General features: G+C 47.0%; 1 protein-coding gene across 1 annotated transcript in view; it reads left to right on the top strand.

Annotated features, from left to right (window-relative positions):
* tg (thyroglobulin) overlaps positions 1–12,415 on the top strand; it is a 532,338-nt gene that overhangs the window by 87,440 nt on the left and 432,483 nt on the right. Inside the window, exon 21 of the mRNA XM_068032631.1 lies at positions 6,918–7,072. Within this exon, the coding sequence (XP_067888732.1) occupies positions 6,918–7,072 (155 nt within the window). The remainder of the gene's footprint in view (positions 1–6,917; positions 7,073–12,415) is intronic.

The following is a 12,415-nucleotide window of genomic DNA, read 5'->3' as shown; positions in this document are numbered from 1 at the left end:
GATAGTTGAGCTCAGGTAGGTGAACTCTTGAACCACTTCCAGAGCGTGGTCACCGATATTGATGGATGGAGCATTTCTGACGTCCTGTCCCATGATGTTCGTTTTCTTGAGGCTGATGGTTAGGCCAAATTCGTTGCAGGCAGCTGCAATCCTGTCGATGAGTCTCTGCAGACACTCTTCAGTGTGAGATGTTAAAGCAGCATCGTCAGCAAAGAGGAGTTCCCTGATGAGGACTTTCCGTACTTTGGACTTTGCTCTCAGACGGTTGAACAACCTGCCACCTGATCTTGTGTGGAGGAAAATTCCTTCTTCTGAAGACTTGAACACATGTGAGAGCAGCAGTGAGAAGAAGATCTCAAACAGTGTAGGTGCGAGAACACAGCCCTGTTTCACACCACTCAGGATAGGAAAGGGGTCTGATGAGGCGCCGCTATGCTGAATTGTGCCTTTCATATTGTCATGGAATGAGATAGAACATAGAACATGGAACATTACAGTGCAGTACAGGCCCTACGGCCCTCGATGTTGCGCCGACCTGTGAAACCATCTGACCTACACTATTCCATTTTCATCCATATGTCTATCCAATGACCACTTAAATGCCCTTAAAGTTGGCGAGTCCACTACTGTTGCAGGCAGGGCGTTCCACGCCCCTACTACTCTCTGAGTAAAGAAACTACCTCTAACATCTGTCCTATATCTATCACCCCTCAACTTAAAGCTGTGTCCCCTCGTGTTTGTCATCACCATCCGGGGAAATAGACTCTCACTATCCACCCTATCTAACCCTCTGATTATCTTATATGTCTCTATTAAGTCACCTCTCCCCCTCCTTCTCTCCAACGAAAACAACCTCAAGTCCCTCAGCCTTTCCTCGTAAGACCTTCCCTCCATACCAGGCAACATCCCAGTAAATCTCCTCTGCACCCTTTCCAAAGCTTCCACATCCTTCCTATAATGCGGTGACCAGAACTGCACGCAATACTCCAGGTGCGGCCGCACCAGAGTTTTGTATAGCTGCAGCATGACCTCGTGGCTCCGAAACTCGATCCCCCTACTAATAAAAGCGAACACACCATATGCCTTCTTAACAGCCCTATTAACCTGGGTGGCAACTTTCAGGGATTTATGTACCTGGACACCAAGATCTCTCTGCTCATCTACACTACCAAGAATCTTCCCATTAGCCCAGTACTCTGCATTCCTGTTACTCCTTCCAAAGTGCATCACCCCACACTTTTCCACAGTAAACTCCATTTGCCATCTCTCAGCCCAGCTCTGCAGCCTATCTATGTCCCTCTGTAACCTACAACATCCTTCGGCACTATCCACAACTCCACCGACCTTCGTGTCATCCGCAAATTTACTAACCCACCCTTCTACACCCTCATCCAGGTCATTTATAAAAATGACAAACAGCAGTGGCCCCAAAACAGAACCTTGCGGTACACCACTAGTAACTAAACTCCAGGATGAACATTTGCCATCAACCACCACCCTCTGTCTTCTTTCAGCTAGCCAATTTCTGATCCAAAGCTCTAAATCACCTTCAATCCCATACTTCCGTATTTTCTGCAATAGCCTACCGTGAGGAACCTTATCAAACGCCTTACTGAAATCCATATACACCACAACCACGGCTTTACCCTCATCCACCTGTTTGGTCACCTTCTCGAAAAACTCAATAAGGTTTGTGAGGCATGACCTACCCTTCACAAAACCGTGCTGACTATCGCTAATGAACTTATTCTTTTCAAGATGATTATAAATCCTGTCTCTTATAACCTTTTCCAACATTTTACCCACAACCGAAGTAAGGCTCACAGGTCTATAATTACCAGGGCTGTCTCTACTCCCCTTCCTGAACAAGGGGACAACATTTGCTATCCTCCAGTCTTCCGGCACTATTCCTGTCGACAATGACGACATAAAGATCAAGGACAAAGGCTCTGCAATCTCCTCCCTGGCTTCCCAGAGAATCCTAGGATAAATCCCATCTGGCCCAGGGGACTTATCTATTTTCACACTTTCCAAAATTGCTAACACCTCCTCTTTGTGAACCTCAATCCCATCTAGCCCAGTAGTCTGTATCTCAGTATTCTCCTCGACAACATTTTCTTTCTCTACTGTAAATACTGACGAAAAATATTCATTTAACGCTTCCCCTATCTCCTCTGATTCCACACACAACTTCCCACTACTATCCTTGATTGGCCCTAATCTAACTCTAGTCATTCTTTTATTCCTGATATACCTATAGAAAGCCTTAGGGTTTTCCTTGATCCTATCCGCCAATGACTTCTCGTGTCCTCTCCTCGCTCTTCTTAGCTCTCCCTTTAGATCTTTCCTGGCTAGCTTGTAACTCTCAAGCGCCCTAACTGAGCCTTCACGTCTCATCCTAACATAAGCCTTCTTCTTCCTCTTGACAAGCGCTTCAACTTCTTTAGTAAACCACGGCTCCCTCGCTCGACAACTTCCTCCCTGCCTGACAGGTACATACTTATCAAGGACATGCTGTAGCTGCTCCTTGAATAAGCTCCACATTTCTATTGTGCCCATCCCCTGCAGTTTCCTTCCCCATCCTACGCATCCTAAATCTTGCCTAATCGCATCATAATTTCCTTTCCCCCAGCTATAATTCTTGCCCTGCGGTATATACCTGTCCCTGCCCATAGCTAAGGTAAACCTAACCGAATTGTGATCACTATCACCAAAGTGCTCACCTACATCTAAATCTAACACCTGGCCGGGTTCATTACCCAGTACCAAATCCAATGTGACATCGCCCCTGGTTGGCCTGTCTACATACTGTGTCAGAAAACCCTCCTGCACACACTGGACAAAAACTGACCCATCTAAAGTACTCGAACTATAGCATTTCCAGTCAATATTTGGAAAGTTAAAGTCCCCCATAACAACTACCCTGTTACTCTCGCTCCTGTCGAGAATCATCTTCGCTATCCTTTCCTCTACATCTCTGGAACTATTCGGAGGTCTATAGAAAACTCCCAACAGGGTGACCTCTCCTCTCCTGTTTCTAACCTCAGCCCATACTACCTCAGTAGACGAGTCCTCAACGTCCTTTCTGCCGCTGTAATACCCTCCTTGATTAACAATGCCACACCCCCCCCCTCTTTTACCATCTTCTCTGTTCTTACTGAAACATCTAAATCCCGGAACCTGCAACATCCATTCCTGTCCCTGCTCTACCCATGTCTCCGAAATGGCCACAACGTCGAGATCCCAGGTACCAACCCATGCTGCAAGCTCACCCACCTGATTCCGGATGCTCCTGGCGTTGAAGTAGACACACTTTAAACCAAGTTCTTGCTTGCCAGTGCCCTCTTGCGTCCTTGTAACCTTATCCCTGACCTCACTACTCTCAACATCCTGTACACTGGAACTACATTTCAGGTTCCCATTCCCCTGCTGAATTAGTTTAAACCCCGCCGAAGAGCACTAGCAAATCTCCCCCCCAGGATATTGGTACCCCTCTGGTTCAGGTGAAGACCATCCTGTTTGTAGAGGTCCCACCTACCCCAGAAAGAGCCCCAATTATCCAGGAAACCAAAACCCTCCCTCCTACACCATCCCTGCAGCCACGTGTTCAACTCCTCTCTCTTCCTATTCCTCGCTTCGCTAGCACGTGGCACGGGCAACAACCCAGAGATAACAACTCTGTTTGTTCTCGCTCTAAGCTTCCATCCTAGCTCCCTGAATTTCTGCCTTAAATCCCCATCTCTCTTCCTACCTATGTCGTTGGTGCCTATGTGGACCACGACTTGGGGCTGCTCCCCCTCCCCCTTAAGGATCCCAAAAACACGATCCAAGACATCACGAACCCTGGCACCTGGGAGGCAACACACCAAACGTGAGTCTCTCTCGTTCCCACAGAACCTCCTATCTGTTCCCCTAACTATGGAGTCCCCAATGACTAATGTTCTGCTCCTCTTCCCCCTTCCCTTCTGAGCAACAGGGACAGACTCTGTGCCAGATACCTGTACCCCATTGCTTATCCCTGGTAAGTCGTCCCCCGCAACAGTATCCAAAACGGTATAACTGTTGTTGAGGGAAACGGCCACAGGGGATCCCTGCACTGCCTGCTGGTTCCCTCTCCTTCCCCTGACGGTAACCCATCTACCTACTTCTTTTACCTGAGGTCTGACTACCTCCCCATAACTCCTCTCAATAACCCCCTCCGCCTCCCGAATGATCCGAAGTTCATCCAGCTCCAGCTCCAGTTCCCTAACGCGGTTCTCGAGGAGCTGGAGTTGGGTGCACTTCCCGCAGATGCAGTCAGCAGGGACACTCTTGGCGACCCTTACTTCCCACACTCTGCAGGAGGAACATTCAACTGCCTTAACCTCCATTCCCTCTATTCTAAATTCCCAACAAATCTACTGAAAAACCAAAAAAAAAGTCAAAACCTGTTAGCTTATCAATCCGACGGACAGAACTTTTTAAATAAAAAGCTTACCTTATCAACACACCAGAGTCCTTTTTTTTTTGGTTAGAGGAGTAGGATGGGTGGGAGACACTACCCGAGTAGTGTTTCGGGTAAAGCAACCGCCCAAATATGTAACCTCACTTACCCAGCAGTCCCCTGGTCCGCCGAAACAAAAGGTAATTAATTTTAACTTTAAACTGAAACTGACCTCTCAGCTGTTAGCTCGCTCGCACTATCAGCTCCCGAACAAAGTCGCTGTACCAAAGATACTTCGTCGCTTTGGTAGACATCCGATCTATTCTAGTAGTCTGAAGAGACCACGTCTGCTGACGAGGTCAAAGGCTTTGGTGAGATCAATGAAAGCAACGTAGAGGGGCATCTGTTGTTCACGGCATTTCTCCTGTAGCAGGTGAAGGGAGAACAGCATGTCAATGGTGGATCTCTCTGCTCGAAAGCCACACTGTGCCTCAGGGTAGACACGCTCAGCCAGCTTCTGGAGCCTGTTTAAAGGGACTCGAGCAAAGAATTTCCCCACTTTGCTGAGCAGGGAGATTCCACGGTAGTTGTTGCAGTCACCGCGGTCACCCTTGTTCTTATAGAGGGTGATGATATTGGCATCGCGCATGTCCTGTGGTACTGCTCCCTCGTCCCAGCACAGACAAAGCAGTTCGTAGAGTGATGAAAGTATAGCAGGCTTGGCACTCTTGATTATTTCAGGGGTAATGCCGTCCTTCCCAGGGGCTTTTCCGCTGGCTAGAGAATCAATGGCATCTCTGAGTTCTGATTTTGTTGGCTGTACGTCCAGCTCATCCATGACTGGCAGAGACTGGGCTGCATTGAGGGCAGTCTCAGTGACAACATTTTCCCTGGAGTACAATTCTAGATAGTGCTCCACCCAGTGGTCCATTTGCTTGCGTTGGTCAGTGATTGTGTCCCCTGATTTAGATTTGAGGGGGGTGATCTTCTTGATGGTTGGCCCAAAAGCTCTCTTAATGCCATCATACATTCCTCTGATGTTTCCAGTGTCGGAGGCCAGCTGAATATGACGGCATAGATGTTGCCAGTAGTCATTTGCGCAGCGCCTGGCTGTTCTTTGTGCAGCACTTCTGGCTGCTTTAAGTACTACGGATGTTAACTCGCTGGGGGCTTTCTTGTAGTTCAGCAATGCAATGCGCTTAGTGGCTATGACAGGTTCCAGCTCTTCAAAGTGAGATTGAAACCAGTCTGCATTCCGCTTCACACGTTTTCCATAGGTGGTCATTGCTGAGTCACAGATGGCATCTCTGATGTTGGCCCACTTGGTCTCTGCATCCCCTACAGGAGTGTTTTGAAGGGCTTTTTCAAGTGAATTTAGAAACTTTTCTAACAGCTGTGGATGAGAAATTCTGCTAGTGTTGATGCACGGGTGGCCCTTCTGGTTGGATGATGCAGCTTCTTTGGTTTGAGTCTAACCTTGCTGCAAACCAGGGAGTGGGCGGTGTCGTAGTTGGCACTGTGGAAGCTGCGTGTGATTTGAACGCTATTTAAAGAGGCTCACCTTGTGACGATGAGGTCCAGCTGGTGCCAACGACTTGATCTTGGGTGCCCCCAAGAAACCCGGTGACAGGGTTTAGTATGAAAGAACGAGTTGGTGATGCAGAGGTTATGATAGGTACACAACTCCAGCAGTCTCTGTCCGTTCTCGTTCATCCTTCCAAAGCCATAGCTCCCAAGGCAGGAGTGCCATGAGTCATGGACGGCCCCAACCCTGGCATTAAAGTCCCCCAGCAGGAACAGGTGTTCGGTATTGGGGATGCTCGTAGAACTGGTCTTTAGCTTCAGGTGGGGAGCAGAGTGTTGGAGCTCAATACATTGGATATATATAATCAAATTTCACTGGATGGTATTATGCCCAGATAACTCAGAACATTTCATGTGTTCGGGGAGGGGAAAATTTAACCCAGATTTTTGATACTGGCCCACGGAACCACACATCCAATCAACTCATCATGGAGCAGCATTGAGAGTCATAGATGCAAGCTTAAATGTAAGAATGTTAAAACACATTGCAGGAGAAACCTCTTTACACAGAAAGTTGTGAGGTTATGGAATTCCCTTCCAGGTTTAATTGAGGCAGAAGTTTGTCAATATTGTTAATTAGATTATGTAGGTGAATGAAGTAACAGAGCTTTAAGGGAAATGGGACTGATTGGGCTGAATGACCTGTTTCCTGTTGTAACTTCTCTGTCTTTCTATTTCTATGTTGAGATTAATCATCCTGATAGTAGGAATTGCGACTACAACAATACAATATATTTCAATGGAGACATTTGGTACAGTAAACTGCAGTGATAAGATTCAAATACAATATACTGGAAACTTCCAGCATTCTCCTGTAGGGTATTCTGCAGAAAGAGGAGGGATACCAGATTTAGTTTAGAAAAGTGATTTTAGAAAACATCCTTTGTGAAGATTGTCTTTTACCTCACAGAAATCAACCTATTTCAAGTGGCTCAGGCCCAGAGACAGTTTCAGCTTCTGTTGCCTTCTGGAAAAGCATGTACCAGTGATTATTCGGGATTACTGAAGGCATTTAAAATCTTCATCGCTGATGATCTGAGGGCGAGAGGATTCTGTCACATTCAGGTGCTTATATAAAAATATTTTATTTGTTTACCAATTTTCTCCTTTCTTTTGAAGATGTTGCCTTGAATTACAGGGGGGTTGGCAGCCCTTCGGTACTACACATGTGAACCTGAGTGCTGAGTGTTAACAGACTTTTTGACATCTGAACTTGGCTCTGTCCTCACCCAATGTCAATTTCCAGCACAGGTCACTGGATAATGATCAGCAGCAGAAATCTGAGCTGGTTTACCCCTTTCATAGACCAAAACTAGTAACTTTTAAATGCTTTACTATCAAATTTAAGAGTTGGGCGAGTACACGCCGAAGGTCAGCCAGTCCCATGTCCCTCCAGGTCGGATGGAACAATGGAAATCCCCCTAAGGCCAGAAAGTTCAATTTTTCCAGGTCACTTGGACAGATGAATGTTAACCTATCACATACATCACTTTCTCACCTGCTTACTGGGAAAGTAGGTTCAGGTTGCCAATGGACAAAAAGGGGAGGCAGTGGCATAGTGGTAATGTCACGAGACTAATAATCCAGAGTCCCAGGCTAATGCTCTGGGGACATGAGTCCATTCCCATGGCAGATCACAGAATCACAGAATAATACAGTGCAGAAGAGGCCCTTCGGCCCTTCGAGTCTGCACTGATGCATTAAAAACACCTGACCTGTCTACCTAATCCCATTTCCCAGCACTTGGCCCATAGCCTTGAATGTTATGAAGTGCCAAGTGTTCATCCAGGTACTTTTTAAAGGATGTGAGGCAACCTGCCTCCACCACCCTCCCAGGCAGTGCATTCCAGACTGTCACCACCCTCTGGGTAAAAAGGTTCTTCCTCAAATCCCCCTTAAACCTCCTGCCCCTCACCTTAAACTAGTGACCCCTCGTAACTGACCCTTCAACTAAGGGGAACAGCTGCTCCCTATCCACCCTGTCCATGCCCCTCATAATCTTGTACACCTCGATCAGGTCACCCCTCAGTCTTCTCTGCTCCAGTGAAAACAACCCACGCCTATCCAACCTCTCTTCATAGCTTGAATGTTCCATCCCAAGCAACATCCTGGTGAATCGCCTCTGCACTCCCTCCAATGTAATCACATAATGTGGCGACCAGAATTGCACACAGTACTCCAGCTGTGGCCTTACCAAAGTTCTATACAACTCCAACATGACCTCCCTGCTTTTGTAATCTATGCCTCAATTGATAAAGGCAAGTGTCCCATTTGCCTTTTTCACCACCCTATTAACCTGTCCTTCTGCCTTCAGAGATCTATGGACAAACACCCCAAGGTCCCTTTGTTCCTCGGAACTTCCCAGTGTCAGGCCATTCATTGAATACTTCCGTGTCACATCACTCCTTCCAAAGTGTATCACCTCACACTTTTCAGGGTTAAATTCCATCTGCCACTTTTCTGCCCATTTGACCATCCCGTCTATATCTTCCTGTAACCTAAGACACTCCACCTCACTGTTAACCACTCGGCCAATCTTTGTGTCATCCGCAAACTTACTGATCCTACCCCCCACATAGTCATCTATGTCGTTTATATAAATGACAAACAATAGGGCACCCAGCACAGATCCCTGTGGTACGCCACTGGACACTGGCTTCCAGTCACTAAAACAGCCGTCTGTCATCACTCTCTGTCTCCTACAGCTAAGCCAATTTTGAATCCACCTGATCAAGTTACCTTGTATCCTATGTGCATTTGCTTTCTTGATAAGTCTGCCATATGGGACCTTGTCAAAGGCTTTGCTGAAATCCATGTAAACTACATCAACTGCACTACCCTCATCTACACACCTGGTCACATGCTCAAAAAATTCAATCAAATTTGTTAGGCATGACCTCCCTCTGACAAAGCCATGCTGACTATTCCTAATCAAATTTTGCCTCTCCAAGTGGTGCTAGATTCTCTCCTTCAGAATTTTCTCCAATAGTTTCCCTACCACTGACATGAGACTCACTGGGCTGTAGTTCCCTGGCTTATGTCTACAACCCTTCTTAAATAGTGGGACCACATTAGCTGTTCTCCAGTCCTCTGGCACCTCTCCCGTGGCCAGAGAGGAATTAAAAATTTGGGTCAGAGCCCCTGCAATCTCCACCCTCGCCTCCCACAGCATCCTGGGACACAAATCGTCCGGACCTGTAGATTTGTCCACTTTTAAGCCTTCCAAAACCTCCAATACCTTCTCACTCCCTATGACAATTTGCTCAAGAACCTCACAGTCTCTCTCTCTAAGTTCCATATCTACATCCTCTTTCTCTTGGGTGAAGACAGATGTGAAGTATTCGTTCAACACCCTACCAATGTCCTCTGGCTCTACCCACAAATTTCCCCCTTGGTCCCTAATGGGTCCTACTCTTTCCCTGGTTATTCTCTTCCCATTGATATACTTATAGAATATCTTGGGATTTTCCTTACTTTTACCAGCCAGAGCTTTCTCAGATCCCCTCTTTGCTCTCCTAATTGCTTTCTTAAGCTCCATCCTACACTTTCTGTACTCCACTCATGCTTCCATTGATTTGCTCTCCTTGTATTTGCTAAAAGCCTCTCTTTTCCTTCTCATCGTACCCTGAATGTTTCTGGTCATCCATGGTTCTCTGGGCTTGTTGCTCCTACCTATTACCCTAGAGGGAACATGTTGGGCCTGTACCCTCCCCATTTCCTTTTTGAATGCCCCCCCCACTGCTCTTCTGTAGATTTCCCGAAAATGTAACTCTTTCCAGTCTACCTTGGCCAGATCCTGCCTTATTTTACTAAAATTCGCTCTCCCCCAATCCAAAACCTTTTTTTGCAACTTGTCTATTTCTTTCTCCATAACAAGCTTAAATTGTACCATGTTGTGGTCGCTATCACCAAAATGCACCCCCACCAACACATCAACCACCTGTCCGGCTTCATTCCCCTGAATTAGGTCCAGCATTGCACCCTCCCTTGTTGGATCCTCTACATATTGAGCTAAAAAGTTCTCCTGTGTACATTTTAAGAACTCCACTCCATCTAAGCCCTTAACACGATGACTACCCCAATTAATGTTGGGAAAGTTGAAATCACCTAAAAGAATTACACTGTTATTTTTACACACCTCTGCAAATTGCGCACATATTTGCTCCTCAATTTCCTGCTGACTATCTGGGGGGTCTATAATAAACACCTAGCAATGTGGCTGTCCCTTTTTTATTCCTAAACTCTACCCATAAAGCTTCATTTGATGCCCTCTCCATGATATCATCTCTCCTTACTGCAGTAACTGACTCCTTAACTAATATTGCAATGCCACCTCCTCTTTTACCCCCTCCTCTGTCTCGCCTGAAGGTTCTATATCCGGGATATTGAGCTGCCAATCCTGCCCCTCCCTCAACCATGTCTCCGTGATGGCTACTATATCACAATTCCACATGTCAATCCTTGCCCTTAACTTATCTGTTTTCCCTGCAATACTCCTGGCATTAAAGTAGAGGCCTTCCATCCTGGTCTTACTCCCTTGAAACTTACTTCCGCTGTATTCCCTCTGACTTGTTCGCTTTCCTGTATTTAGCTGTGTCCCTATTCTGCTAGGAGTCTGCGTCCCCTCCCCCAAATTAGTTTAAACTCCTCCCTGCAGCACTAGCAAACCCACCAGCAAGGATGTTAGTCCCCCTCTGGTTCAGATGTAGACTGTCCCGCTTGTACAGGTCCCACCTTCCCCAGAAACGGTCCCAGTGATCCAGGAATCTAAAACCCTCCCTCCTGCACCAACTCTTAAGCCACGCGTTCATCTGTGCTATTCTCCTATTTCTATACTCGCTAGCACGTGGCACTGGGAGTAATCCAGAGATTACAACCCGAGAGGTCCTGCTTTTTAGTCTCCTGCCTTTTAGTCTCCTGCCTAACTCCCTGAATTCTTGATGCAAGACCTCATCCCTCTTTCTACCTATGTCATTGGTACCAACATGTACCATGACCTCTGTCTCATCACCCTGCCCATTCAGGATGCCCTGCAGCCGTTCAGTGACATCCCAGACCCTGGCTCCAGGGAGGCAACACACCATCGTGGAGTCATGTTGATGGCCACAGTAGCGCCTATCTGTTCCCCTGACTATAGAATCCCATATTACTATTGCTCTTCCTCTCTTTCCCACTTCCTGTACAGACAGGCTGCTTGCAGTGCCAGAAGCTTGGATCTGTCCGCCCTCCCTGGAGGAACCAGCCTCATCAGCCTCCAAAATGGAATACCAATTTGCAAGCGGGATTGCAGGGGACTCCTGAACTACCTGCCTGTTTCTCTTGAACTGCCTGGTGGTCACCCATTCCCTTCCTTCCTCAAGTTCCTTCAGCTGCGGTGTGACCACCTCCCTATACGTGCTATCCACAATGCTCTCAGACTCGCGGATGCTCCACAGTATTTCCAGCCGCCTTTCCAGCTCTGAAACCTGAGCTTCCAGGAGCTGCAGCTGGACACACTTGCTGCACATGGATTCCCACATGCTGCAAGAGGAGCAAACCACGGCTTTAAGCTCTCCTGCCATTACTAAAACCTTTAAATTTAAAACTTTAGAAGACTATTATAATTTTAAAAAAACCAACTAAGTCTTGCTAAAACAATGACTTACAATTCAACCCAGTTTGAAAAATATGCACCAGGACTTACTCACCAGTCAGCTGTGCTCTTTGGAAACTCTCGGCTCCCCTCACTCTGAGGACAGGGAGGAAATGAAAGGAGCTCCTCACTCCCTCCTCACCGAACTTCCTCTGTCACCAAACCTCCACTTTAGCACTCTAATGCAACCCAAGTCAGCACTCCAGTGCAAACAAGGTCAACACTGTAAAATGGCCCACACAGATGGTGAAATTTGAATTAAATTAATAAATCTGGAATTTAAAAAAGCTAGTCCATCAGCAAGAGTGGCTCGGTAGCATCACTACTGACCACACTGGCCAAGTCCTGAAGGATATAGCTGCTAGATTGGGTCTGTGGCAGGTGGTGAGGGAACCAAAAAGAGGGAAAAAGCTACTTGACCTCGTCCTCACCACTCTACCTGTCACAGATGCATCTGTCCATGACAGCATTGGTAGGAGTGACCACCGCACAGTCCTTGTGGAGACAAATTCCTGTCTTCATATTGAGGGTACCCTCCATCGTGTTGTGTGGCACTACCACCGTGCTAAATGGGATAGATTTTGAACAGATCTAGCAACTCAAAACTGGGCATCCATGAGATGCTGTCGGCCATCAGCAGCAGAATTGTATTCAACCATAATCTGTAACCTTGTGGCCCAGCATATCCCCCCCCTCTACCATTACCATCAAGCCGGGGGACCAACCATGGTTCAATGAAGAGTGCAGGAGGGCATGCCAGGAGCAGCACCAGGCAT

Source organism: Heterodontus francisci, chromosome 5, assembly GCF_036365525.1.
Source record: "Heterodontus francisci isolate sHetFra1 chromosome 5, sHetFra1.hap1, whole genome shotgun sequence".
NCBI classification, from domain to species: domain Eukaryota; kingdom Metazoa; phylum Chordata; class Chondrichthyes; order Heterodontiformes; family Heterodontidae; genus Heterodontus; species Heterodontus francisci.
The sequence above is the reverse complement of the archived record's forward strand: the minus strand, read 5'-3'. Positions and strand labels throughout refer to the sequence as shown.